The 27,838-nt window shown below is 37.4% G+C and overlaps 2 protein-coding genes across 11 annotated transcripts in view; both read right to left on the bottom strand.

The window, feature by feature from the left end:
• The window catches only part of LOC127838009 (ribonuclease 3-like), a 521,860-nt gene that overhangs the window by 46,305 nt on the left and 447,717 nt on the right, over nt 1-27,838 (bottom strand). For all 10 annotated transcript variants that reach the window (XM_052365503.1, XM_052365495.1, XM_052365499.1 and 7 more), the window contains 3 exons: nt 27,619-27,690; nt 23,906-24,056; nt 22,194-22,363 (listed from right to left, as the gene is read on the bottom strand). In XM_052365503.1, the coding sequence (XP_052221463.1) occupies nt 22,194-22,363; nt 23,906-24,056; nt 27,619-27,690 (393 nt within the window). The remainder of the gene's footprint in view (nt 1-22,193; nt 22,364-23,905; nt 24,057-27,618; nt 27,691-27,838) is intronic.
• On the bottom strand, nt 4,409-13,330 carry LOC127838012 (tripartite motif-containing protein 45-like). Its single transcript, XM_052365512.1, has 3 exons — nt 12,754-13,330; nt 9,443-10,461; nt 4,409-4,943 (listed from the first exon to the last, which is right to left on the bottom strand). The coding sequence occupies exons 1-3, from the start codon at nt 13,077-13,079 to the stop codon at nt 4,591-4,593; spliced, it is 1,698 nt and encodes a 565-aa protein (XP_052221472.1). The 5' UTR covers nt 13,080-13,330; the 3' UTR covers nt 4,409-4,590.

Genomic DNA, 27,838 nt, shown 5'->3' with positions numbered 1-27,838 from the left:
CACATGCATGCCAAATATCAAGTTGCTATCTTCAATATTGCAAAAGTATTCATAAAATAAGCGATTTCGGCCACATATATTTGACCTCTGACCTTGAAGGATGACCTTGACCTGTCACCACTCGAAATGTGCAGCTCCATGAGATGCACATGCATGCCAAATATCAAGTTGCTATCTTCAATATTGCAAAAGTATTTATAAAATAAGCGATTTGGGCCACATATATTTGACCTCTGACCTTGAAGGATGACCTTGACCTTGACCTTTCACCACTGAAAATGTGCAGCTCCATGAGATACACATGCATGCCAAATATCAAGTTGCTATCTTCAATATTGCAAAAGTATTCATAAACTGAGCGATTTTGGCCACATATTTGACCTCTGACCTTGAAGGATGACCTTGACCTTTCACCACTCAAAATGTGCAGCTTCATGAGATACACATGCATGCCAAATATGAAGTTGCTATCTTCAATATCGCAAAAGTTATTGCAAAATGTTAAAGTTGGCGCAAACAGACCAACAGACAGACAGGGCAAAAACAATGTCCCCCACTACTATGGTGGGGGACATAAAAAGAAGTTCACAATCGGTCCAAAAAACTGATATAAATATTAGTTAATGTAAGTCTAGAAGTTGCTTCAAAAATCTACACAATTTATGGAGATTGGGAAACTTCAGTGAATCAAATCTAAAAACAAGAAGAATTTACTAAAGTTATTTAAATAAAATAGAGTCTTTCTAATTTAGAAAATACCAAATAAAAATAACCTAAATAATAAGAATAATTTGGAAAATAATGCCAAAATGTCTTGATGCTGGTGTTACAATAATTTAGAGTTTAATTATTTCAAAATTCCAACCTTGTTCAAGAGCTGTTACCTTTTCAAGAAAGCATCAAGAGGTGATTAAATCAGCCAAAACAGCTTATTTTATACAGTTCTGAGACCACTGGCAGAACAGTCTATTTTCTCTCAGAACAGTCCAGAGCAGAACTAAAAATAGATTACTGAACCTGAGTCATGTTGTCTTTCTTTCAGCTATCTCTTAGTTGATAGGCTTATCATAAGTGCTTATGACTAAAACAGTTACGGTACTGTGAAACCATTATTAATCGTCAGGCATTAATTTTGGTGTATTCCGTTAGTCGACCGATTGATGAATTCAAGATCCTAATGAACAGTTATGTCCCATATTTGAACAAATTATAAATACTGATTTACCAAAGGCATGAGGCCCTAAAATCCAACGTAATCCTCGCATACATACTTCATCTGTTTTGTAATCAAGATTAATCCGGTTTTGACACAATATGGTGTAGATTACACAGTGTACTTAACTGACACGTGACCTTGCTATAAAACGCAAACGCAGTACAGCTGTATTGACTGCGTTGACTTCGTCTAGGTAGAATAGTAATGATTAGTGCTAATTGTTAACAACTTTATTACCCATTGTGTGTATTGTGTTTTTCAGTGTTGTTGCAAATTATACAGCCTCCATGCAGCAGATCCGGATCAAAGACATTAAACGAAATTAAAAGATGATGATGTGCGATCAACACCTGACTTATATACATTCTCCGCATTAATTACAAATTTATACAGAACATATTGATTTGTGTTTGGTTGTTTGCGTTTAACTACAATACAGATGTAAAAATAGCTTGTGCTTCGTTCATGGGCTATCAATATTTTAATTATTGACAGCTTTGACAAGTTTTACGATACATGTTTCATATCAGTGATACTTGTAGCAATTGAAAACGTAACAGGTAAAGAGAAATTAGCAATCATGACATTAAGTTCCATCCAAACGTAGGGTATTTGTTTACAAAAATTCACTTATATTTTTGCGCGATTTTCAGGAAATCCCCGGAAAGCACATTTTTCGAATGACTGAGTATGACGCAATAAAACATTGCTTTGTATCCTATTGCATTAAATCTAATTTAAACTCATTCGTCCATTGGTTGTTACAAATAAATCTGAACTGTGCCCTATGACACCGCTGTCCCATAATGCACTGTTAATTTTACACTTCAGAAATTTTTTGTACTTAAAGTGATCAAATATTTACGATGCAAAACTCTTGAAACTTTATTGAAAATTGACCAAATAGTTTGCTAACACTAATTTTAGCCAATAATCATCGCATCTTCTCTAATTTGCGCCAATAAAGGTAAGATTGTTATTAGTTTGGCGATGATAATAAATGAATAAGACCAATTGGCAATTAGCTTCACTGTTTCAAACACTCGTTAACTGTCATTCGGTCCCACTTATCCGCTAATCTTAATAATGATACACTAATGGGGGCCAATTACTGATCACCTGATTACTAAAGACTAGTATATTGACATGTAAAAAACCGGCCCCACCTCCTGCAAGTGACTCTCAAGTGTCCTCCCTCTTTCCCTACTACGATTTATCGCAACCGCGATATATTTCGGACAAACAAATCGGATATTGACTGAAGCATTTTAATTTTTTTTTCAAAGTCAGGAATTGGCGAATTTAAGTGCTGACGAAAACGTCATTTTTATAAAAATGACGAAATTTTGTGCTGGCGAAAATAAATGGTTTCACAGTATGTCAATTATGAAAATTCTGTGTTATGAAAAATTACATAATGTTACATAATAATGACATAATAAAACTAAACTTTACTACACAGGAAACAAATGTTCTGACCAAATTTCATGAAGATTGGGCAAAAAATGTGTCTTCTAGAGTGTTCACATGTTTTCACTATATACATATAGAGAAAAATGGCCCACCCCTGGCGACCATGTTTTTCTACCGATCATGACCATTTTCGAACTCGTCCGAGATAATCGATCTTTAGAATTTTTTTTATGATGATTCGGCAAATAATGTGACTTCTAGAGTGTTCACAAGATTTTTTACCTTATATAAATATAAGGAAAATGACCCCCCCCCCCCTGACGGCCATGTTCTTTTACCGATACAAACCATTTTCGAACTCAACCGTCATATCCAGGAAACAAATGTTCTGACCAAATTTCATGAAGATTTGACGAAAAATGTGACTTCTAGAATGTTCACATGTTTTCACTATATACATATAGAGAAAAGTGCTCTGCTCCCTGGCGGCCATGTTTTTTCACCGATCTGGACCATTTTCGAAGTCGTCCGAGATATCAATGAAACCAATGTTTTTTTAAATGTTTCATGGCGATTGGGCAAAAATTGTGACTTCTAGAGTGTTCACAAGTTTTCTCTATAGCCAAATAAGGAAAACTGCCCCGGCCCCTTGGGGCCATGTTTTTCAACGGATTAGAACCATTTTTGAACTCAACCAACATATCATTAAGACAAACATTTTGACAAAGTATCATGAAGATTTGGCATCAAATGTGACTTCCAACAGTGTTCACAAGGTTTTTCTTTTTTTGACCTAGTTTTTGACCCAGCATGACCCAGTTTCGAACTCAGTCGAGGTATCATTGGGACAATTGTTCTGACCAAGTTTCATGAAGATCGGACAAGAAAATGTGGCCTCTAGAGTGTTCACAAGGCAAAATGTTGACGACGGACAGACGACAGACAAAAGGCGATCCCAAAAGTTCACCATGAGCACGTTGTGCTCAGGTGAGCTTAAAAGACAAAACAGCTGATGTCATTAGCGGTTTTTTCCCATTTGGAATTTTTTAGCAAATTTTGGGAAAAAAGTATACTTTTTGCGATTGGGAATAAAGGCGAATTTCGGCTATAAAATCGGGCCAAAAAAAGCCTTGTTTACTATGCAATGTCCCTCAAGGATAAAACACTTAAAATTGAGGCCTGTGATATAAACAACTGGCCTGTAAATTATTTCTCTTCGTAGGCCAGTCTGGCCTTTAAATTGCAACGGTCTTTGGCCATGTCTTTCGGTTGTAAAAAACATTATTGAAGTGTCACACGATAAGCAAAAACAGGGCTTAAGTCTGTAGAATATCGCTGTAAAATATATTGTCTGAAAATTAAGAGACATTATGGACAAAAACCTGTATGTCCGAAAATATAGAGGCACGAAAAATAATTGCTGTTGCTTAAAAAAAAAAGGGTGTCCGAAAACTTAGTGTCCGAAAACTTAGAGTAATTACGGTAATCTCTTTCAACTACTACATGTAAGTGGTTATTGATCTTAAGAAAATACAAATAAAACATGGTTAATCATTTTGAAAAAAGAAAAGGCATCTTCTAACAATGAAATGAAGACAAATAATGGCAAATAATGATATAGTTAATGATTCAACTATTTAGGCACAGTAATTATTCACATGGTTGTTGTTTTTTTACGCATAAATTGTTATGATTTGAAAATGATCAGTTGCTAACTCTACATCAAACAAGATAAATCCATAAATTGTTCACAATAAAAGTTTAGAACATGACTAAGGGTAAGCAATTTGTTTTAATAATATATTTTCTATTGAAAAGGATAACACAATGAAATTATGTTGGATATTATTACAAGTTTTCTTCATTATATCATCCAGCTTGATTGTATTACATGTACCAACAGACAAATACAATGCATATTATATATATACAATTTCATAAAACAATATTTTAAAATGTAACTATTGCACTTCCAGCACAAGTATTTTGGTGTTCCAGTTCATTCCCACAATGATCACATTCCTGTTGATATTGTAGCTGACTGATAGTGGGCAGCCCTCAACATGAGTCTCAGTGGCCAGAGTAGCTAGTTTTCTTCTGCCTTCTCTGTCCATCTGTGTTATGGTATTTGAGGAGTACCAACTGACCAGCACTTGCCCTGCAGGTGTAACACAGACACACCATGGAAAGTTTAATTTGGTATCAGTGAAGCTAGATAACAGAGTCCCATCTGAGGAGAGTGTGAGGAGCTTGCCATGGGTGTTGTTGATGACATAGATCCTGTCACCAGTTGGACTCACAGCACACTTCCACACTGAAAAACATAAACAAATTCAGTTATGCAATTTTAATCAGAAAAGTTTTCTTATTATGTTTTTTTTATCAAACAATTAATAATATTATATCAGGCTTTGAACAAATCAGTAAATTAACTTTATGGTTTCATTATAGCGCATTTATACTCCAAATTGTTTTTAGTTTTCAACAATGATAAATAAATTGAATAATTAATAAATAACCATTTAAGAAATAGTACATGGCACTGAAGGTACATGTATGCATGCATTTTAGTTATCGTCAAAAATCATATGATCAACTTTCAACATTCCCAGATTTTTCTAGCATCTTTCATTGTACTATTTATGTGGGTCTTGTTTAACAAACAGTATGTATCTGTCATGGTTTGTTTCCTTCAATACAAGAGTACTTTCTGTTGAAGTTTTATTAAATAAACAAGATATTTGAATGTGTTGTCAATTATTACACTGGACTTATGATAGGATATAAACAAGAGCACCGCCTTGCGGGTGCAGACCGCTCATCTATTTTCTTTTTAAAGGTGAAGGGACTCTCATTTTCAATCACAAAGGAGGGAGGGGTGGAGTGAAGAGGGGTGTATAGTGTGGGGTTGTGGACATTTATTACATTATCTTCCAAAAAAGCAAAAAAAAAAATCGGGGGTGGGGGGGGGTGGGGGGTGGGGGGGGGGGGGAAGGGCGATGGGGGGGGGGGATTTTTTGGGTGCGATGGTTGGACGGTATTTCAAACATAACCGTTTAAAATAAAAAATTGGGGGTGCGGGGTATAGTGTGAGGGTGTGGTGGTAATTTGTGAGATGATCTTTAAAAAAAAAATAAAAAAAATAAAAAAAAAAAAATTGGGGGGGGGGAGGGTGGGGGTATAGTGTGAGGGTGTGGTGGTCATTTGTGAGATGATCTTAAAAAAAAAAAAAAAAAAAAAATAGGGGGGGGGGGAGGTGGGGGGGGGAGGGGGGGAGGGCACGGTTTGGGTGGAGTCTATTGTGGTATGTCAGGTAAGAGTAGTTTCGTCAAAGTATTAATCAAATCTAATCATAAATAAAGAAGTTATGGCAATTTTAGCAAAATTTAATAATTTGACCTTGAGAGTCAAGGTCATTCAAAGGTCAAGGTAAAATTCAACTTGCCAGGTACAGTAACCTCATGATAGCATGAAAGTATTTGAAGTTTGAAAGCAATAGCCTTGATACTTAAGAAGTAAAGTGGATCGAAACACAAAATTTAACCATATATTAAAAGTTAATAAGTCAAAAAAGGGCCATAATTCCGTAAAAATGACAACCAGAGTTATGCAACTTGTCCTTTTACTGTACCCTTATGATAGTTTTTGAGTGTTCCAAGTATGAAAGCAATATCTATGATACTTTAGGGGTAAAGTGGACCAAAACATAAATCTTAACCAAATTTTCAATTTTCTAAGTATAAAGGGCCCATAATTCCGTCAAAATGCCAGTCAGAGTTACATAACTTTGCCTGCACGGTCCCCTCATGATAGTTAATAAGTGTTGCAAGTATGAAAGCAATAGCTTTGATACTGTAGGAATAAAGTGGACCTAAACACAAAACTTAATCAAATTTTCAATTTTCTAAGTATAAAAAGGGCACATAATTCTGTCAAAATGCCAGTCAGAGTTACATTACGTTGCCTGCACAGTCCCCTTATGAAAGTTAGTAAGTGTTGCAAGTATTAAAGCAATAGCTTTGATGCTTAAGGAATAAAATGGACCTAAACACAAAACTTTACCAAAATTTTCAATTTTCTAAGTATAAAAAGGGCACATAATTCTGTCAAAATGCATGCCAGAGTTATCTAACTTTGCCTGCCCAGTCCCCTCATGATAGTAAGTAAGTGTAACAAGTTTGAATGCAATAGCATTGATACTCACTGAGAAAAGTGGACCTAAACGCAAAACTTAACCAAAATTTTCAATTTTCTAAGTATAAAAAGGGCACATAATTCTGTCAAAATGCACGCCAGAGTTATCTAACTTTGCCTGCAAAGTCCCCTCATGATAGTAAGTAAGTGTACCAAGTTTGAATGCAATAGCATTGATACTTTCTGAGAAAAGTGGACCTAAACGCAAAACTTAACCGGACGCCAACGCCGACGCCAAGGTGATGACAATAGCTCATAATTTTTTTTCAAAAAATAGATGAGCTAAAAATGCACTCCTGATGAAAAACATCCTGTCTGAAATTTCAGCTTGTTTGGATAAAAAAAACACTTCAGGATGAGAGGCTCAGGGGAATTTTCTGCCCTGACATAACCACACAGAATTTACTGGGAGGTAACTGTAATGTTAGGAGGCCTTATTTTATTTTTCTCTTATTATATATTACCACTCATTGTAATAAGTTTTAAAATATCAAAAGCATGAACACAACTCAATTCACTACAATGCATACATGCATGAAAGGAATTTGATAGTACTTGTATATCTTACATTGAATCCAATTCCTAAGAATATTTATTAAGAACTGTAAGCAACAATGACATCATTTCAAAACTGCGCTCATGTTTGTGGTTAAGAAAAAACATAATTTAGGTAACCTCATACTTATATTCACTTACTTTAGGAAACTTGTGTTTGATAATGACTGGAGTTATTAATAATGGTAAACATCTACAAAAATACTGACAAACATATTATGATCTTGATAATCAATTTATACTGGGTAAATGACTCCCATAATGGAGGTTATAAACAAAATAGTGCCCACTTGCTACCGGAATTATATTTCTTATCAGCCTGCTTAAATAATATAGGTAGATTAATCTTTAAAACATACCATGATATACATTATTATGTATATGCAAAAAAGGAAAATACTTAAGTTAGGTATAATATATTGCAATAGGTGTAAAGAAAGTAAATGAACGCGTGCAAGCAATTTTGTTGCAGACATAAGTCAAGTCTCAAGCCAAGACGGCAAGCTCTATCATTAATGATCATATAAGCTCAAGGATAAATTAATAAGGCAAATAAATGTACATGTAATGTTTTGCTTGTGTTATAGACCTTGATAGTACTGATTATGTAACAATAGATTGCCATTATGACATTAAAACCTATTACAAAACGGAATGATAAACATTACAATATATTGGAATATATCGGAACATGTTGCAGTCCAGTCTAATCCTCCAAAAATAATTTCTTAAGTACATGTATGTGACTACAACAGTAACTGTTGTGCCAAAGCCCCCCCCCCCCCCCCCCCAATGCTCCCCATGTGGCTAAGTCAGCAGCAATTTCATGTTCTTCCAGACAAAAGGCAATAACACTGAAAATATGGAAGAAATAGTTATGGTCCTAATTAAGGCACTAACCTTTACATCAAGAACATTAACAGAGGCTAAGAAGTTTGCACTTGTGAAAGCAAGACATATTGGTTTGTGCACAACACTTTCCCTCAAATAGATCTATATACCTAATGTCTCTCATACATTTCAAAATATTCCAGGAGACACTATTGAAGCAAAACAAAAACAATTACTCTAAGAATATGGAAGCAAGAGTTATGGCTCTTATGAACTGCATTTCCACTCATTGATATACATCAACCTTGAAATATTTCAGTTGATACCCTCAAAATGTTCAGGATATGCCCTTAACAAAATGGTATGAGCATGCCACATTATTTGTAACAAAAGATAAGCCTGTCAATAAAGTTATAAAGTAAAGGAACAGACAGGACAAATTTTTAAGTGAAGTCCCTTACATTACCTTGGACATTAAATCAAGATCTTAAATGTTGAACTATGGACTTTGTTCTTATTGAAAATTCTAGTTAGACTGTATTACATGTATTTGTTTTGACCTTTGGCCTTAAATTGTGAACTTGATGTTGAGTCTTGGGTGTTATTCGCTACAATCTAGACAAATCTTTCGCCCATCACATTGTCCAGAGTTGTGATCCATTTTTGACCTTTCACTATTTCCTTTACGTTTTATGTACTGGCTGTTGCATCAATAATGTCAATTTTTTTCAAAATACACCTATGCTTGAAGTTTTGCTCCAGGAAAGTGTTGAGGAATAATTTACTTAATTTGACCTGTGACCATCTATTTGGCAATTTGACCTTTGACCAGGGATCTGATTCTTACATGACATTCTGTCTTCTCTAACTTCATGATGGAGAATGCAACGCTTGGCAAAAATATTTTCATTGGACCAGCTGCCTGTGATATTCACATTGTATGGCTGTTGTTCAAAAGTGTATATCAAAATGAAAATTTACCACGGCAATTCATTTACAAATATGAAGGCAAGAGTTACAGCTTCTGTGCAAATTATATACAATTCCTTGAGATCTATAGACTTAAGAAGTTTTATGTTGATACCTATTATAGTTGTCAAAACATGCCCTGGATTCCCAGACAGACAACCTGATCCTAGTATATTCCCCTTTGCAACTTTGTGCACAAGGTATCAAAATCAATTTAAGTAATTTTCTTCAGTGCTTAATGGCTTGTTTATAAAATGCTTTTACCTGTGTTACTACCACCTGATGTGTCCTCATAGATCTTTTTCACAAGCTGCCCTGTCAGAGTATAGTGGTACAGAGCAGTGCGAGAGGTGATATACAATGCTCCCTGGTGATGGGCTATACCAAGAATATTATGCTGTAACTGAAACTTCCTGTTGTTTACCAGCTGCCCATTGCAAACAGAAATAAACTGGACACTGCTTGTCTGACCATCTTGCACACTTACTGCCACTTCATTGCATTTAATATGACATATGTCCCATAGAAAACCAGACAGAGTGCAGTGACTGACTACATTGTACTGCTTGTCTAACAGCTTCACTCTCTTATTCTCTTGATCTGCAATAACAATCTGGCCACTAGGGAGACTACAGATGCCTGTGATCTTGCAAGTTTGACTTGAGTCACTTGATATGAGCACAACATGCTCTGACTTCCCCTTCCAAGTGATCACCTTGTCTGGATTCAATTTAAATGCCAGTGACTGACTACCTTCTACAACCCTTCCCAGACCCAAATGTTTCAGCAAATGTTTTTCAATGTCATCCTTTGACTCGAATATTATTGAACATTCCATATTAACGCTGTTCTTCTTCAGATATGTTTCTGACTCCTGAATCTTGTCAAGACATTTCCTGCCAGCTATGAATGAGAGCTCCTCCATGCTCTTATCAGCTAGGTCATGTACAGCTTCACTAAGTTGTTTCAGTTCATCCTTCAGTCTGTTGCAGTTATCTACATCAATCTTAAGGGAGGCTTGCAGTGCAGTCCTCATATCTTCCAGTTCTTTCATAGTCACCTTTTCTAGTTCATCTAAAGCAGCATTTAATTTCTGTCGCACATCTCTGACTTCTTGTAGTTGTTCACTGAATGAGTCCTCCACAGACTTAATGCTGTACTCCCTTGAACTTTGAAGCTGTTTCAGCTCTTTCAAGATAGCTCCAATCTTAACTGCCAACTGCTGCAGATCTGTTGAGAGACTTTTACCTGTCTTTGATAACAGTGTCACCTCCTTGCACTGCCTGAAACCACAACAACAATCATTATGATTGTTTGATAAATTTCAGAACAATGAGCTGAAACTTAAAATTGAAAATAAAACAAAGGCTGTTTGTAAAACATGCATGTCCCCAATATGGGCTGTCAGTTGTAGTGGCAGCCATTGTGTGAACACGATTTTTGTCACTGTGACCTTGACCTTTGACCTAGTGACCTGAAAATCAATAGGGGTCATCTGCCAGTGATGATCAATGTACCTATGAAGTTTTATGATCCTAGGCCTAATTATTCTTGAGTTATCGTCAGGAAACCATTTTAGTGTTTTGAGTCACTGTGACCTTGACCTTTGACCTAGTGACCTGAAAATTAATAGGGGTCATCTGCCAGTCATGATCAATGTACCAATGAAGTTTCATGATCCGAGGCGTAAGCATTCTTGAATTATCATCCGGAAACCATTTTACTATTTTGAGTCACTGTGACCTTGACCTAGTGACCTGAAAATCAATAGGGGTCATCTGCCAGTCATTATCAATGTACCTATGAAGTTTCATGATCCTAGGCGTAAGCATTCTTGTGTCATCATCCGGAAACCATTTTACTGTTTCAAGTCACTGTGACCTTGAGCTTTGACCTAGTGGCCTGAAAATCAATAGGGGTCATCTGCCAGTCATGATCAATGTTCCTATGAAGTTTCATGATCCTAGGAGTAAGCATTCTTGAGTTATCATCCGCAAACCATTTTACTGTTTCGAGTCAGTGTGACCTTTCCTTTCACCAAGTGACCTGAAAATCAATAGGGGTCATCTGCCAGTCATGATCAATGTACCTATGAAGTTTCATGATCCTAGGCGTAAGCATTCTTGAGTTATCATCCGGCAACCATTTTACTATTTTGAGTCACTGTGGCCTTGACCTTTGACCTTGTGACCTGAAAATCATTAGGGGTCATCTGCCAGTCATGATCAATCTACCTATGAAGTTTCATGATCCTAGGCCTAAGCATTCTTGAGTTATCATCCGGAAACTATTTTACTGTTTCGATTCACTGTGACCTTGACCTTTGACATAGTGACCTGAAAATCTATAGGGGTCATCTGCCAGTCATGATCAATCTACCTATGAAGTTTTATGATCCTAGGCCTAAGCATTCTTGAGTCATCATCCGGAAACCATTTTACTATTTTGAGTCACTGTGACCTTGACCTTTGACCTAGTGACCTGAAAATAAATAGGGCTCATCTGCCAGTCATGATCAATGTACCTATGAAGTTTTATGATCCTAGGCCTAAGCGTTCTTGAGTTATCATCCGGAAACCATCTGGTGGACGGACGGACGGACCGACCGACGGACCGACATGAGCAAAACAATATACCCCCTCTTCTTCGAAGGGGGCATAATAAGGAGGCTCGGACAGTATTGTAATCAATACAGACATCCCCTCTTATTGAAAACCCATATCTAAAAGAGATTGCGCATATTTCCTTTTATACATGTATGTACAAGTGATTGATTTCATAATCAAATCTGTACACCAAATTTCATGATTATGTATAAGGTACTTTTTTTAAATTCTATTTTAAATAAGGATCATCTCAAATTTTACCTCATAAAAAATTAATAATCCTGTCATTTTGTGATTTTATCTTATGTAATATTCAAATTATTTCAGTGTCGCTGATGGACAGACAAATGGACTGATGACTCGAGGTAAGGCTAAACAGACCGACATATAGCAAACCTAGTCCAAGTGTTTACTGGATTTCATGATTATATCTTATTTACATTTAAGAAAAATATCAAGTTTTGTTCTATTTTTAGTATCAATAACCTGACTTTTGACCACTGTAGAAACACGAATAGTCAAGCATATTCCTGACATTGCCCGTTTTAAGTAGACCAAGTTCCATAAATAGTACATTCAGTACTTTTAGAGAAATCCTATGATTCAGTTGTTTGATTTGACTGACAGACATGTGGCAAGCTTTTATACACATCAGAGAGTGATACGACCGATTCAAACTCAAACAAACTGGTACATGTAACTGTATAAAGCAGTAACTATATATAGTATTTAAGTATATAGATAATGCAGCCAATAGCAAGAAGTAAGATTAATATTTGTTACATTTTTCTATTTGGCCTTCCGTTTTTGAAACTTATATGAAAGACAGAAAAATGGACATTCAAAACACTTGACTGTGAACAACTGTTAACAGCATTGTATTTAAAATTATCATTTGTAACTTGTATGTAAAAAATATGATAAGAATTCTACAACATTTCAAGGAACACAATAATTTTGATTAAATACCTGTGACTAAGTAGTACACAATTAGTGCAGCAGAGTTGACCGTGGTCCTGACAAAACATTTTCAGCTTCTCCTCTTTGTGGATCTCACAAATCTGTAGGAAATCCTTTGTTGTCTTACTGAGAGGCCATTGGTTCATTTCTCCTCTCCCAATTGAGACATGTTTTTCATATAACTGGCTATGCAGGTTAATACATTTGCCACAAAATAGCTTTTTACATGTTTTACAGAAGAACTCTGAACTAACTTCCATATGTTTCTCTTTGCAAGCATCACAACAATAGTCCATCACTAAGTCTGAACTTTTATAAACTGAACCTGTGGCCATTTTGTGATTTGTATTATAAACTTACTAGATGACACAGTTATGGAATCCCTAACAATAACACTCCTGGATATATGACTACAATAGCAGTGTGAAGACTGAAATGTGCTTCAATACACCATTAATATTGAGTCTTTAAATAATTCACAGTCGACCTTATTAATACTACTAAATATGCTCCCCCTATCTGCACACAACATGATGTTTATTAAGTTGTCAAGTGACAAAGGACTTCGGAGTTTAAATTTATCTGATAATGAGCCAAACCATTTTCTAAATATTGTTGGTTTCAGGGTTTACAGTTTACAACCACACAGCTGCTGCTATCAGCATTAACAAAATAATCTATTTACATGTACTGTTTCCTCCATGTTTAGCGTAAATTTCTTATTTATTTAAGTTTTTTTAGCATCTATAATGTTATTGATCTCAATAAGTCAAAAACCAACAAACAATACAACCCTGATCTACACAAAATCGAATATAAACTTTCCCACTCCAAAATTTAACCTCTTTTAAATCAGGAAGTAACAAAACTTAAAATTCTATAGATTAAAGACTATTTGATATCATCAAGATAGTGCATAACTGTCAATGTAAAACTATTTCAAATTCGTTTATAAAGTATAATTTAAATCTTCGCTTTCATTTTAAGTTTCATCGCTTGTTTTTAATTTAAAAGCTATATAAAATAAATATGACAGGTATGTGTAAGCTTAAAAGCAATGTAAATTAACGTGGCATGGTCCACCTTTAGCATTTTACTGTATGAGATTTTAAGTATGTTTAACTTCACAGACGTAAATCTAGTACTTAAGAAACAAGAGGGCCATGATGGCCCTGTATCGCTCCACTGCTGAAATAAGGCTGAAACAAATATTCTCTGCATGTACAAATACTTAAATATAGGCCCTATTTAAGCACATGTACACTTTTGTGACCCCCTGGGCTTGGTAAAATTTGACCCGCAGGTCAGGGTCAAATTTGACCCAAAGGGCATAATTTGAACAAACTTGGTAGAGGACTATAAAATGTTACTGAATACCAAATTTGGTAGCCATAGTCTGAATGGTTTTCAACAAGAATATTTTTAAAGATTTCACAAAATAGGCGCTTTATAAGTGTTTATTCAATTTTGTGACCCCCCAGGGCAGGGTCAAAGTTGACCCCAGAGGCATTATTTGAACAAATTTGGTAGAGATTTATTAGATGTCCCTACATACCAAATTTGGTAGCCCTAGGCCCAATGTTTATGGACAAGAAGATTTTTAAAGTTTTCACAAAATAGGCCCCATATAAGCGTATGTTCAGTTTTGTGACCCCCCGGGCAGGGTCAAATTTGACCCCAGGGGCATAATTTGAACAAACTTGGTAGAGAACTGTTAGATGTCACTACATACCAAATTTGGTAGCCCTATGCCTTATGGTTAAGGACAAGAGAATTTTTAAAGTTTTCACAAAATAGGCACTATATAAGCATATAATCGATTTTGTGGCCCCCAGGGCAGGGTCAAATTTGACTCCTGGGGCATAATTTGAACAAACTAAGTGGAGGACTGTACAATGTCACTACATACCAAATTGTGTAGCCCTAGGCCTAATGGTTATGGACAAGATTTTTTTTTAAGTTTTCACAAAATAGGCAATATATAAGCATATGTTCCATTTTGTGACCCACCAGGCAGGTTCAAATTTGACCCAAGGGATAAAATTTGAACAAATTTGGTAGAGGACTATGTGAGGTCACTACATACCAAATTTGATAGCCCTAGGCTGGATGGTTATGGACAGAAAGATTTTTGAAGTTTTCACAAAATAGGCCTTATATAAGCATATGTTCCATTTTTTTGATCCCCTGGGGAGGGGTCAAATTTGACCCCAGAGGCATAATTTGAACAAACTTGGTAGAAAACTATAAGATTTCACTACATACCAAAGTTGGTAGCCCTAGGCCCAATGTTTATGGAGAAGAAGATTTTTAAAGTTTTCACAAAATAGGCCTTATATAAGCGTATGTTCAATTTTGTGACCCTCGGGGCAGGGTCAAATTTGACCCCAGGGGTATAATTTGAACAAACTTGGTAGAGAACTATAAGATGTCGCTACATACCAAATTTGGTAGCCCTAGACACAATGGTTATGGAAAAGAAGTTTTTAAAGTTTTCACAAAAATAAGCCCTTTATAAGCATATATTCAATTTTGTGACCCCCAGGGCAGTTTCAAATTTGACCCCAGGGGCATAATTTGAACAAACTAAGAAGAGAACTATTACTTGTCACTACATACCAAATTTGGTAGCCCTATGCCATACGGTTATGGACAAGAAGATTTTTTAAAGTTTTCCCACAATAGGCCTTATATAAGCATATGTTCAATTTTGTAACCCTAGGGGCAGGGTCAAACTTGACCCCAGGGGAATAATTTGAACAAACTTGGTAGAGGACTATAAGATGTCACTACATACCAAATTTGGTAACCCTACCCCCAATGTTTATTGACAAGAAGATTTTGAAAGTTTTCAAAAATAAGACCTTTATAAGCATATATTCAATTTTGTGACCCCCCAGGCAGTTTCAAATTTGACCCCAGGGACATAATTTGAACAAACTAAGAAGAGAACTATTACATGTCACTACATACCAAATTTGGTAGCCGTATGCCATACAGTTATGGACAAGAATATTTTAAAAGTTTTCACAAAATAGGCCTTATATAAGCATATGTTCAATTTTGTGACCCTCGGAGCAGGGTCAAACTTGACCCCAGGGGCTTAATTTGAAAAAAAACTTGGTAGAGGACTATAAGATGTCACTACATACCAAATTTGGTAGTCCTAGGCCCAATGGTTATGGACAGAAAGATTTGAAAAGTTTTCACAAAATAGACCCTATATAAGCATATGATCAATTTTGTGACCCCGGGGCAGGGTCAAATTTGACCCCAGGGGCATTATTTGAAAAAATTTGGTAGAGGACTATAAGATGTCTCTACATACTAAATTAATTAGCCCTAGGCCCAATGGTTATGGACGAGAAGATTTTGAAAGTTTTCACAAAATAGGCCTTATATAAGCATATGTTCAATTTTGTGACCCCCGGGGCCGGGTCAAATTTGACCCTTGGGGCATAATTTGAAGAAATTTGGTAGAGGACTATAAGATGTCTCTACATACTAATTTTGATAGACCTAGGCCCAATGGTTATGGACGAGAAGGTTTTGAAAGTTTTCACAAAATAGGCCTTATATAAGCATATGTTCAATTTTGTGATCCCCGGGGCAGGGTCACATTTGACCCCAGGGCAGGGTTCGACATTAACTTTTTTTACAGCCAGACCATCCGACCAGCTCCTCTTAAAATGTACTTGCCCGAATCTGATGTCTACTAGACCATAAATGACATAGCAAATAAACAGAATTGTGTCGTGTAACTGTTTAATCAGGTTTTATCAGAAAATAATTAATGAACACAAGAAAGTTATTTTGATGCACAGAGTAAAAAATAAAATAAAACTATTTAACAACATAAATTGTTTGTTGTAATTTCACTGTTTATCACCAGTTAAACAAATGATGTCTGTACAGCAGGTGACATTTATTAAACGTTATCAAATTCTGGCCTCCTTGACCGCTGTGCTCCATGCTACCACAGCTCCAATGCCCTTTTCCATCATAATCTGTGTCAGTTTTACCGTCGGATTCTTCTTTATTAACTTATTTGTCGGACAAAAATCCAATCTTGAACAAAGTCACTCTTTAAATTACATTCTCTCGTCTGCTACGCCAAAATGTTTACATTGACGATACCGATTTTCGATAGAAGTCGTAAAAACATGATGTAAAGTTCTACGACACTGCAGAAAATCATTAACTATTTCAGTGCTGGAACCGAATTTTGAAGGTCTTTGCAAACAGTTTGGATCCAGATGAGACGCCACAGAACGTGGCGTCTCATCTGGATCCAAACTGTTTGCTATTCTGATAGTATTCTTTGAAAAAAATTGAAGAAAATGCTAATTTTAGAAATTCAGCAGACAACATTTTAGCAGACTACAAATTTCCCAGCATGCAAAGGCTTAATATTCATGACAACTTTACCATTGAAAACAAGCTATTTCTGCGGGAAGCTCTCCTTCGCGTCTAAAAATAGCAATGAATCATGTGAATGCTCCGCGTTTATTTATATTCGCTAGTTTTGTTCTGATGTAAATAATGGATACAATAGTTATTTTACACATTAAGAGAAAAAGGTTTTCGGTTAGTTATAGTTATATGAATCAGTTTAGATTTTGTATGTACGACCAGTCGGACAAGCTAGCCCACAGTTTTACAAGCCCGACCACCGATCTTACTAGACAATGTCTGTCGGACGTGCCTAAGTGTCGAACCCTGCAGGGGCATAATTTGAAAAAATTCGGTAGAGGACTATTAGATGTCTCTACATACCATATTTGATAGCACTAGGCCCAATGGTTATGGACGAGAAGATTTTAAAAGTTTTCACAAAATAGGCCTAATATAAGCATATGTTCAATTTTGTGACCCCCGGAGCAGGGTCAAATATGACCCCAGGGGCATAATTTGAAGAAATTTGGTAGAGGACTACAAGATGTCTCTACATACCAAATTTGATAGCCCTAGGCCCAATGGTTATGAACGAGAAGATTTTGAAAGTTTTCACAAAATAGGCCTTATATAAGCATATGTTCAAATTTGTGACCCCCGGGGCAGGGTCAAATTTGACCCCAGGGGCATAATTTGAAGAAATTTGGTAGAGGACTATTAGATGTCTCTACATACCAAATTTGATAGCCCTATGCCCAAAGGTTATGAATGAGGAGATTTTGAAAGTTTTCACAAAATAGGCCTTATTTAAGCATATGTTCAATTTTGTGACCCACGGGGCAGGGTCAAATTTGACCCCAGGGGCATAATTTGAAGAAATTTGGTAGAGGACTATTAGGTGTCTCTACATACCAAATTTGATAGCCCTAGGCCCAATGGTTATAGACAAGAAGATTTTGAAAGTTTTCACAAAATAGGTTTTATATAAGCATATGTTCAATTTTGTGACCCCCGGGGCAGGATCAAATTTGACCCCAGGGGCATAATTTGAAGAAATTTGGTAGAGGACTATTAGATGTCTCTACATACCAAATTTGATAGCCCTAGGCCCAATGGTTATGGACGAAAAGATTTTGAAAGTTTTCACAAAATAGGCCTTATATAAGCATACTTTAAATTTTGTGACCCCTGGGGCAGGGTCAAATTTGATCCCAGATGCATAATTTGAAGAAATTTGGTAGAGGACTATTAGATATCTCTACATACCAAATTTGATAGCCCGAGGCCCAATGGTTATGGATGAGAAGATTTTGAAAGTTTTCACAAAATAGGCCATATATAAGCAGATGTTCAATTTTGTGACCCCCGGGGCAGGGCCAAATTTGACCCCAGGGGCATAATTTGAAGAAATTTGGTAGAGGACTATTAGATGTCTCTACATACCAAATTTGATAGCCCTAGGCCCAATGATTATGGACGAGAAGATTTTGAAAGTTTTCACAAAATAGGCCTTATATAAGCAAATTTTAATTTTTGTGACCCCCGGAGCAGGGTCAAATTCGACCCCAGGGGCATAATTTGAACAAATTTGAAAGAGGTTCACCCCAGGAACATTCCTGTGAAATTCCATCAGAATTGGACCAGTAGTTTAGGAGAAGAAGATGTTTTAAGGAAAAGTTAACGCACGCACGCAAGCACACACGGAAGCACGGACGCACGCACGACGGACACAGGACCATGACATAAGCCCCGCTGGCCTCTGGCCAGTGGAGCTAAAAACAGAAAATGGTATTAATAAATGAAATTATCTCAATAATACAATAGGCTAGGCTAGCAATTATAAAGGGATCTTACTGGGGAAGAAATGGGAAAGTCATGTGATGCTGTCTCTTTATGGCAGTTGTAAACTTCTTTCTTTGAGATTTTAATTTGCAGAAAAATCCACAGACTGATTTTGAGGTTATATTTTAATTACAGATACTCCTAGGGAAGTATTGGGATAAATGGTTCAAAAAGAACATCCTCAAAAAAAATTCAAGTACTTTTCAAGGACTTTCCCCATTTTCCAAGGACTTACTCTGTCATGTTTTTAATAGATCATTCTTGAAGAAAATATGCACCAACTGCAATAACAGTAAGTGCAGACAACCCCTGAAGTATTATTTTGACCTCAATAATGTGAGCTTAATCTTTCATCGACACATTTTACTTATTTAGTGATAACAACAACTAATGTGAAAGTCCTAGTCTAAAGATCATGATTAAACCATGGTAGTGGGACATCATTATTATCAACATGGTCTATGTAACAAGATTGAACACAGTTGATTAAAGGACCATGAAGCTTGAAGTTGCTTTTAAGAAGAGGTGTGTTTGTCAGAAACATAATGCCTACTACTGCGCCGCTTTGAATCCATACATTTGACCTTTGACCTTGAAGGATGACCTTGACCTTTCACCACTCAAAATGTGCAGCTCCATAAGATACACGTGCATGCCAAATGTCAAGTCACTATCTTCAATATTGCAAAAGTTATGGGCAATGTCAAATTTTTCGGACGGACAGACTGACTGACGGACAGTTCAACTGCTATATGCCACCCTACTGGGGGCATAAAAATGGAAGCCATGATTATAGTGGATTTTTGAGTAATGGATAGAAATGAAAGATCCTTAGTATGCAGTAGTTGATAGTCTCGTTTGCATGCATGTATTGGCAAATTGATAGACTTGGGATTACAGGTATCAATTGTGAAAGGGTTAAACAAACAAGAGGGTCATGAAGGCTGTTCAGCCCTCACCTGAGTGTGAAGCAAACCAATTGTTGAAACCATTGCAGTGCTTTCCACAGGCCATTTAACAGTCCTTCGCCAAGGCCCTTAAATTTCTAAATCAGAATCTGCGGGGCGTTTCAATTTTACCGATAAGTGTTTATTTTTTGAGTAACTGCAACTAATCATTCTTAAGATCAAAGCAATATCCACATCGCCGAATATTTTGAGAGCCGATTTACAATCCTTTGTCAACTACATGTATCTCTTTACCCAACTAAATCCCGCCTAAAGGCGGAGCATCGTTGTATTGGACAATTGCAATTGGCTAATGAGAGTGCAAGCTTTGCATGAGCAGCAGTACTCGTAGGCATGCAAAACCTGTAGTCAAAATATGCAGATGACGAATGATGTAATTGCCATAAGTGTCTATAATTGTGTGGTTTTGTGACACTTTATTAGCTTTATCACCTACCACACTCATTGGTCTCTAGGTTAACACCTCACCGTCAATGTTGAAATTACTTAGAAGACTGATGATTGCAACTGGGTGTAATCCTTGTGGTAATTGTGAATTTCATGCATAATATGGTCCAAAAATTGATTCGAATCGTAAAGCGATTCAAACTCATCCAAGATATCATTGGGACAAATCTTCTAAGCAAGTTTCATGAAGATCAGAAAATAAATGTGGACTCTAGAGTGTTAACAAGGTTTTACTATAGCCATATAAGGAAAAATGCCCCGCCCCCTGGTGGCCATGTTTTTCAACCAACCGGCATCATTTTCGAACTTGTTTAAGATATTATTGGGATAAATCTTCTGACCAAGTTTCATGAAGATCGGACAGTAAATGTGGCCTCTAGAGTGTTAACAAGGTTTTACTATAGCCATATAAGGAAAAATGCCCCTCCCCTTGGCAGCCATGTTTTTCAAGCAAACGTAACCATTTTCAAACTCATTCAAGATATTATTGTGACCAATGTTCTGACCAAATTTCATAAAGATTGGACAATATATGAGGCCTCTAGAGTGTAAACAAGGCAAATGTTGAAGCCGCACAACAGACGACGCACAAGGCACGATGCAGGACGGACAAAAGGCGATCAAAAAAGCTCACCATGAGCACATTGTGCTCATGTTAGCTAAAAACACATCAGTCTGTAGCAGGAGCACTGATGGTCAAGTGGTCTAAGCGGGAGACATTTTACTCCAGAACTCCAGGGGTCAGTGGTTCGAGCCCAGTTGAGGGTTACTTTTTTCCCTTTTAAAAATTGTATTCTTGTTTTTTACTGGATATTATTTAGGTCCAATGTTTAAATTTATCATTTAATGACAAACTTCAATACATGCCAAAATCTGTGAAAAGACCCCTTTAACTAAACATATTTGGCAAGTATTATGAAAATCCTAATATGGGTATAGGAGATACTGATGAGACACAAACAGTAGAAGCTAAAACTTAAACAATAACCTTAACCTAAAGCTGGTACATGGTATGGGAGGTATGTAGAGGAAACAATATGGATGCGTAAACCTTTGACACTTAATAACTAACTTGAGTTTGAGCCAGCGCGATTGATACATGCCTTCTGCACATTGTCTCAATTATATAAATTGTAGCTACGGATCGTGAAAATCCTTGACTCCCGCCTTCTGTGCATCGTCTCAATGAATTAACATTTAAGCCCAATTTTGTAAAAATCTTTCAAAGAGTAGAGGAGATTTGGACCAGACATAAATATGGAAGCTCAAAACTTTGGGTTTGAAGTAAGACCAAGAGCCGACATGACTAACTAGTGCATTCTGCACAATGTCTTACCGCTCTCAAAATTTGAGGCAAGTTTAACAAGAGCACCGCATAACGGGTGCCAACGCTCGGCTGCGGTTGCAGTTTTGAATAAATGAAAGCTTGTCAGAATTTTTTTTTAAGAGGTCACAGTGACCTTGACCTTTGACCTAGTGACCCAAGTATGGGTGTGGGGTGTAGAACTTATCAAGGTGCATCTACATATGAAGTTTCAAAGTTGTAGGTGGAAGCACTTTGATTTTAGAGCCAATGGAAAGGTTTTAGCACGACGCCGGCGGACGGCTGACGGCGGACGACAAGCTGGCTATGACAATGCCTCTGGTTTTCTCCAAAAACAGCCAAGCTAATAAAAATCTGTCAAAGGATACAGGGCTATGGATCAGAAAATTGAGGACAGAAAGAGGGACAGTGAAGGACATTCTTAAAATACCCCATCTGCTGCGAGACAAGTGATTAAAAAAAAAATCACTGACCATGCCAGGCCATGTGACAATGACGTGTCTGAAGCTGTCGACGAACTTGTTCCACTCTGTGTTGTCCAGGGAGAGCAGAAAGGGGAGATCAGTCTTGTTCACAAGCGGCTTGGACACTTTCAGCAAGTACAGCAGCAGGTCGTTCATGGACAGCAACTCTTTACCATTCTCTGAAGGTAACAACCGTATACCAGAAATATATGAGGCTTGCTCTGGGAAAATGGGGTTTAATGCATCTGCGTAAAGTTTCATCAGAGATAAGCCTATGAAGTCTGCAAATGACAATCAGGGATGACACTTTATGCTTATTGTATTCTTTGTTAAAAGGAAGTCTCTCTTAAATGAAAATCTAGTCTAGGAATAAATGCTGTCGCTGATTAGCCTCTGCAGACAGCACAGGCTAATCTTGGACAACACTTTACACACTTGCATTAAACCCCGTTTTCTCAGAGGCTTATTTTCAGGAATGCACTAACTCATAAATGTGCTAGATTTAAGTAACGTTTACAAGTACATATTTAAAACGTGTCAGCTAGCGTTGCTTGTTAACGCAGTTCAGATGGGGTTTTCGAAAGCAAACAACTATCTTTGCAATTGACACTCTTAAAGTAAAATCATAAATAATTAATAACATTATGCCTGCATAGAATTATAATCAAGTGTGTTTATATGCAAGAAATGTTAAGGCAATACTGAAGCATTAAACCTCTAGCGATAATTAAGAAATAATACTTTTCTATCATGGTTTGTTGTCGAATAACCCACAGTAAGGAGTATAGATGTGTAGGAATTAAATCACGAGTGCGAAGCACGAGTGATTTGATAACACGCATCTATATAACTTACTGTGGGTTATTCGACAACAAACCATTATAGAAAAATATTATTTCTATTCTAACACGATTCTGATTGATTTTGTTCAAGCTTTAGGACGTGAACTATATTTTTCAATACTCCGCCCTTCTTAGTACACAGTTCACTATTTATTGACGTCATTGAATTGAACAAACATATGACGTCATTTTCATTCATAAATATTTTGCAAATAACATCACTTTCATTGAAAACAACAATCGTAGAAACTTAACATTTGACGTAACGTTTATTGATGTTACTGAAAAGCTGACATGCTATAAATGTTTTCTGAATTACGTTTCCTAACAAATAACATTCTTTGTATGCGTGGTTATGCCACTTATCACCAAATATACAATGTGTTGTTTCATTACATTTATATACATGCTACATTTATTACATTTCTTTTAGAGCGGGGTTTAGCACGTGCATTTTACTGCAATATTTTCTTTTTTTATTCGGAACTATTTTCGAAACATTAAGCTCCGCCCATAAGTTATTGCAGAATAATTCACACTTGATTTCCTTCTTTGTCTATAGAAAACAAGTCGCGTGCCGTGTTAGAATGCCTATTAAGAAATAGCTGGGAAAATCTGAATATAACATGAATTTACACCATAAATACTAGAAAACCTCATAACTGAAAATAGGTACACAAACTTTTTATTGACATATAATCTTCAACAAATATGGATTATGCATAACAGGCATTGATGACATAAAATCTACACATGACATGATATTTTCAACTTCTGGTACTGGCTATGATATTTACTGGGAAATGGAAGGAAAAACCTAGGCATGAAATGAAATCTAGGCATGACTTGAACTGTTCAACCTCTACTAATAATGCCTACCAGGAAATGGACGGGAAAACCTGGGCATGACATGGAATCTCCTGCAGTGTTCATCGGTGGCACCCTGGCCCTTCCAATCTATGTCAACCAGCTCCAAAATCTCATCAAATATGTACTCACTCAGCAGGTCAAGGCTTCGCACAGAGAAATTCTGTGAACAAAGTAGGTCAAGACTTTTTACAGGGAAATTCTGTTTACAGAGTAGGACAGCAGGTCAAGGCTTTGTGCAGAAAAATTCTGTGAACAAAGTAGGTCTGCAAGTCAGAGAGAAAATGTACACAAGTTCTTTAAATTAACAAATTGTTAAGCCTCAGAGGATTTCTTACTGAGATTTTTTTACATTCAAATGTTTTAAAAAGGTTAATATTGCTACGTGCAGAATATTTTATACCTTTATAAGCAGAAAATATGGATATCTTATAAACAATTGATGTGTTTGTCAGAAACACAATGCCCCCTATTGCGCCGCTTTGAAATAAAATTTCAATATATCATTTGGCAGGTATAGATATTATCTCCCTTTTAAAGCTTATTACTTTACTTGGATTGTATTTTTTGACTTTTGACCTTGAAGGATGACCTTGACCTTTCACCACTCAAAATGTGCAGCTCCATGAGATGCACATGCATGCCAAATATCAAGTTGCTATGTTAAATATTGAAAAAGTTATGACCATTAAAGTTTTCTGACGGAGGGACTGACATACTGACAGACAGTTCAACTGCTATATGCCACCCTACTGGGGGCATAACAATTCAACCTGTAATTAGCTTATTTAAACGACTTAAGTAAAAAACTCCCTGACGCTCTTTATTGATACCTCCTCTAATAAATGTATCCTTATCTCTGGTACAGGTTCCTCTACCAAGTGCAGAGTGTACACAATGTTGATACCTCCCCTTATATCCCTATCTCTGGTACAGGTTCCTCTACCAAGTGCAGAGTGTACACGATGATGATACCTCCCCTTATATCCCTATCTCTGGTACAGGTTCCTCTACCAAGTGCAGAGTGTACACAATGATGATACCTCCCCTTATATCCTTATCTCTGGTACAGGTTCCTCTACCAAGTGCAGAGTGTACACAATGATGATACCTCCCCTTATATCCTTACCTCTGGTACAGGTTCCTCTACCAAGTGCAGAGTGTACACAATGATGATACCTCCCCTTATATCCCTATCTCTGGTACAGGTTCTTCTACCAAGTGCAGAGTGTACATGATGTTGATACCTCCCCTTATATCCTTATCTCTGGTACAGGTCCCTCTACCAAGTGCAGAGTGTACACGATGATGATTCCACCCCTTATATCCTTACCTCTGGTACAGGTTCCTCTACCAAGTGCAGAGTGTACACAATGATGATACCTCCCCTTATATCCCTATCTCTGGTACAGGTTCCTCTACCAAGTGCAGAGTGTACACAATGATGATACCTCCCCTTATATCCTTATCTCTGGTACAGGTTCCTCTACCAAGTGCAGAGTGTACACAATGATGATACCTCCCCTTATATCCTTACCTCTGGTACAGGTTCCTCTACCAAGTGCAGAGTGTACACGATGTTGATACCTCCCCTTATATCCTTACCTCTGGTACAGGTTCCTCTACCAAGTGCAGAGTGTACACGATGATGATACCTCCCCTTATATCCCTATCTCTGGATCAGGTTCCTCTACCAAGTGCAGAGTGTACACAATGTTGATACCTCCCCTTATATCCCTTCTTCTGGTACAGGTTCCTCTACCAAGTGCAGAGTGTACACAATGTTGATACCTCCCCTTATATCCTTATCTCTGGTACAGGTTCCTCTACCAAGTGCAGAGTGTACACAATGTTGATACCTCCCCTTATATCCCTATCTCTGGTACAGGTTCCTCTACCAAGTGCAGAGTGTACACAATGTTGATACCTCCCCTTATATCCTTATCTCTGGTACAGGTTCCTCTACCAAGTGCAGAGTGTACACAATGTTGATACCTCCCCTTATATCCTTATCTCTGGTACAGGTCCCTCTACCAAGTGCAGAGTGTACACGATGATGATTCCACCCCTTATATCCTTACCTCTGGTACAGGTTCCTCTACCAAGTGCAGAGTGTACACAATGATGATACCTCCCCTTATATCCCTATCTCTGGTACAGGTTCCTCTACCAAGTGCAGAGTGTACACAATGATGATACCTCCCCTTATATCCCTATCTCTGGTACAGGTTCCTCTACCAAGTGCAGAGTGTACACAATGATGATACCTCCCCTTATATCCTTACCTCTGGTACAGGTTCCTCTACCAAGTGCAGAGTGTACACGATGTTGATACCTCCCCTTATATCCTTACCTCTGGTACAGGTTCCTCTACCAAGTGCAGAGTGTACACGATGATGATACCTCCCCTTATATCCCTATCTCTGGTACAGGTTCCTCTACCAAGTGCAGAGTGTACACAATGTTGATACCTCCCCTTAAATCCTTATCTCTGGTACAGGTTCCTCTACCAAGTGCAGAGTGTACACAATGATGATACCTCCCCTTATATCCTTATCTCTGGTACAGGTTCCTCTACCAAGTGCAGAGTGTACACGATGTTGATACCTCCCCTTATATCCTTATCTCTGGTACAGGTTCCTCTACCAAGTGCAGAGTGTATACGATGTTGATACCTCCCCTTATATCCTTATCTCTGGTACAGGTTCCTCTACCAATTGCAGAGTGTACACAATGTTGATACCTCCCCTTATATCCTTATCTCTGGTACAGGTTCCTCTACCAAGTGCAGAGTGTACACAATGATGATACCTCCTCTTATATCCCTATCTCTGGTACAGGTTCCTCTACCAAGTGCAGAGTGTACATGATGTTGATACCTCCCCTTATATCATTATCTCTGGTACAGGTTCCTCTACCAAGTGCAGAGTGTACACAATGTTGATACCTCCCCTTATATCATTATCTCTGGTACAGGTTCCTCTACCAAGTGCAGAGTGTACACAATGTTGATACCTCCCCTTATATCATTATCTCTGGTACAGGTTCCTCTACCAATTGCAGAGTGTACACAATGTTGATACCTCCCCTTATATCCTTATCTCTGGTACAGGTTCCTCTACCAAGTGCAGAGTGTACACAATGATGATACCTCCCCTTATATCCCTATCTCTGGTACAGGTTCTTCTACCAAGTGCAGAGTGTACATGATGTTGATACCTCCCCTTATATCATTATCTCTGGTACAGGTTCCTCTACCAAGTGCAGAGTGTACACAATGATGATACCTCCCCTTATATCATTATCTCTGGTACAGGTTCCTCTACCAAGTGCAGAGTGTACACAATGATGATACCTCCCCTAATAAATGTATCCTTACCTCTGGTACAGGTTCCTCTACCAAGTGCAGAGTATACACAATGATGATACCTCCCCTAATAAATGTATCCTTACCTCTGGTACAGGTTCCTCTACCAAGTGCAGAGTGTACACAATGATGATACCTCCCCTTATATCCTTACCTCTGGTACAGGTTCCTCTACCAAGTGCAGAGTGTACACAATGATGATACCTCCCCTTATATCCTTACCTCTGGTACAGGTTCCTCTACCAAGTGCAGAGTGTACACAATGATGATACCTCCCCTTATATCCTTACCTCTGGTACAGGTTCCTCTACCAAGTGCAGAGTGTACACGATGTTGATACCTCCCCTTATATCCTTACCTCTGGTACAGGTTCCTCTACCAAGTGCAGAGTATACACAATGTTGAAGCGGATGATCTGCAGCTCTGGAATCTGGGAACAAACATGCAGAAATGCTCATGAACAAAGTCTTTAAGGGAATTTAAAAGCATGAAAAAATATGCCAAATATGTTCACTTAGGCACACACAAATTTTGTTTTCCCATTCCCAACGAACCCACCAAAATAACCACAACCAAAA

This window comes from Dreissena polymorpha, chromosome 7 (genome assembly GCF_020536995.1).
Source record: "Dreissena polymorpha isolate Duluth1 chromosome 7, UMN_Dpol_1.0, whole genome shotgun sequence".
Classification (NCBI taxonomy): domain Eukaryota; kingdom Metazoa; phylum Mollusca; class Bivalvia; order Myida; family Dreissenidae; genus Dreissena; species Dreissena polymorpha.
Note: the sequence above shows the minus strand (reverse complement) of the source record. Positions and strands in the feature narration are given on the sequence as shown.

Bases quoted from the DNA above. Each gene is read 5' to 3' on its own strand.
- LOC127838012 (XM_052365512.1), bottom strand. From the start codon at position 13,079: ATGGCCACAGGTTCAGTTTATAAAAGTTCAGACTTAGTGATGGACTAT. The intron at 10,462-12,753 runs GTATTTAATCAA...TTGTGGTTTCAG, and splicing joins TGTGTACTACTTAGTCACAG to GCAGTGCAAGGAGGTGACAC. The intron at 4,944-9,442 runs GTAAAAGCATTT...TATGTTTTTCAG, and splicing joins ATCAGGTGGTAGTAACACAG to TGTGGAAGTGTGCTGTGAGT.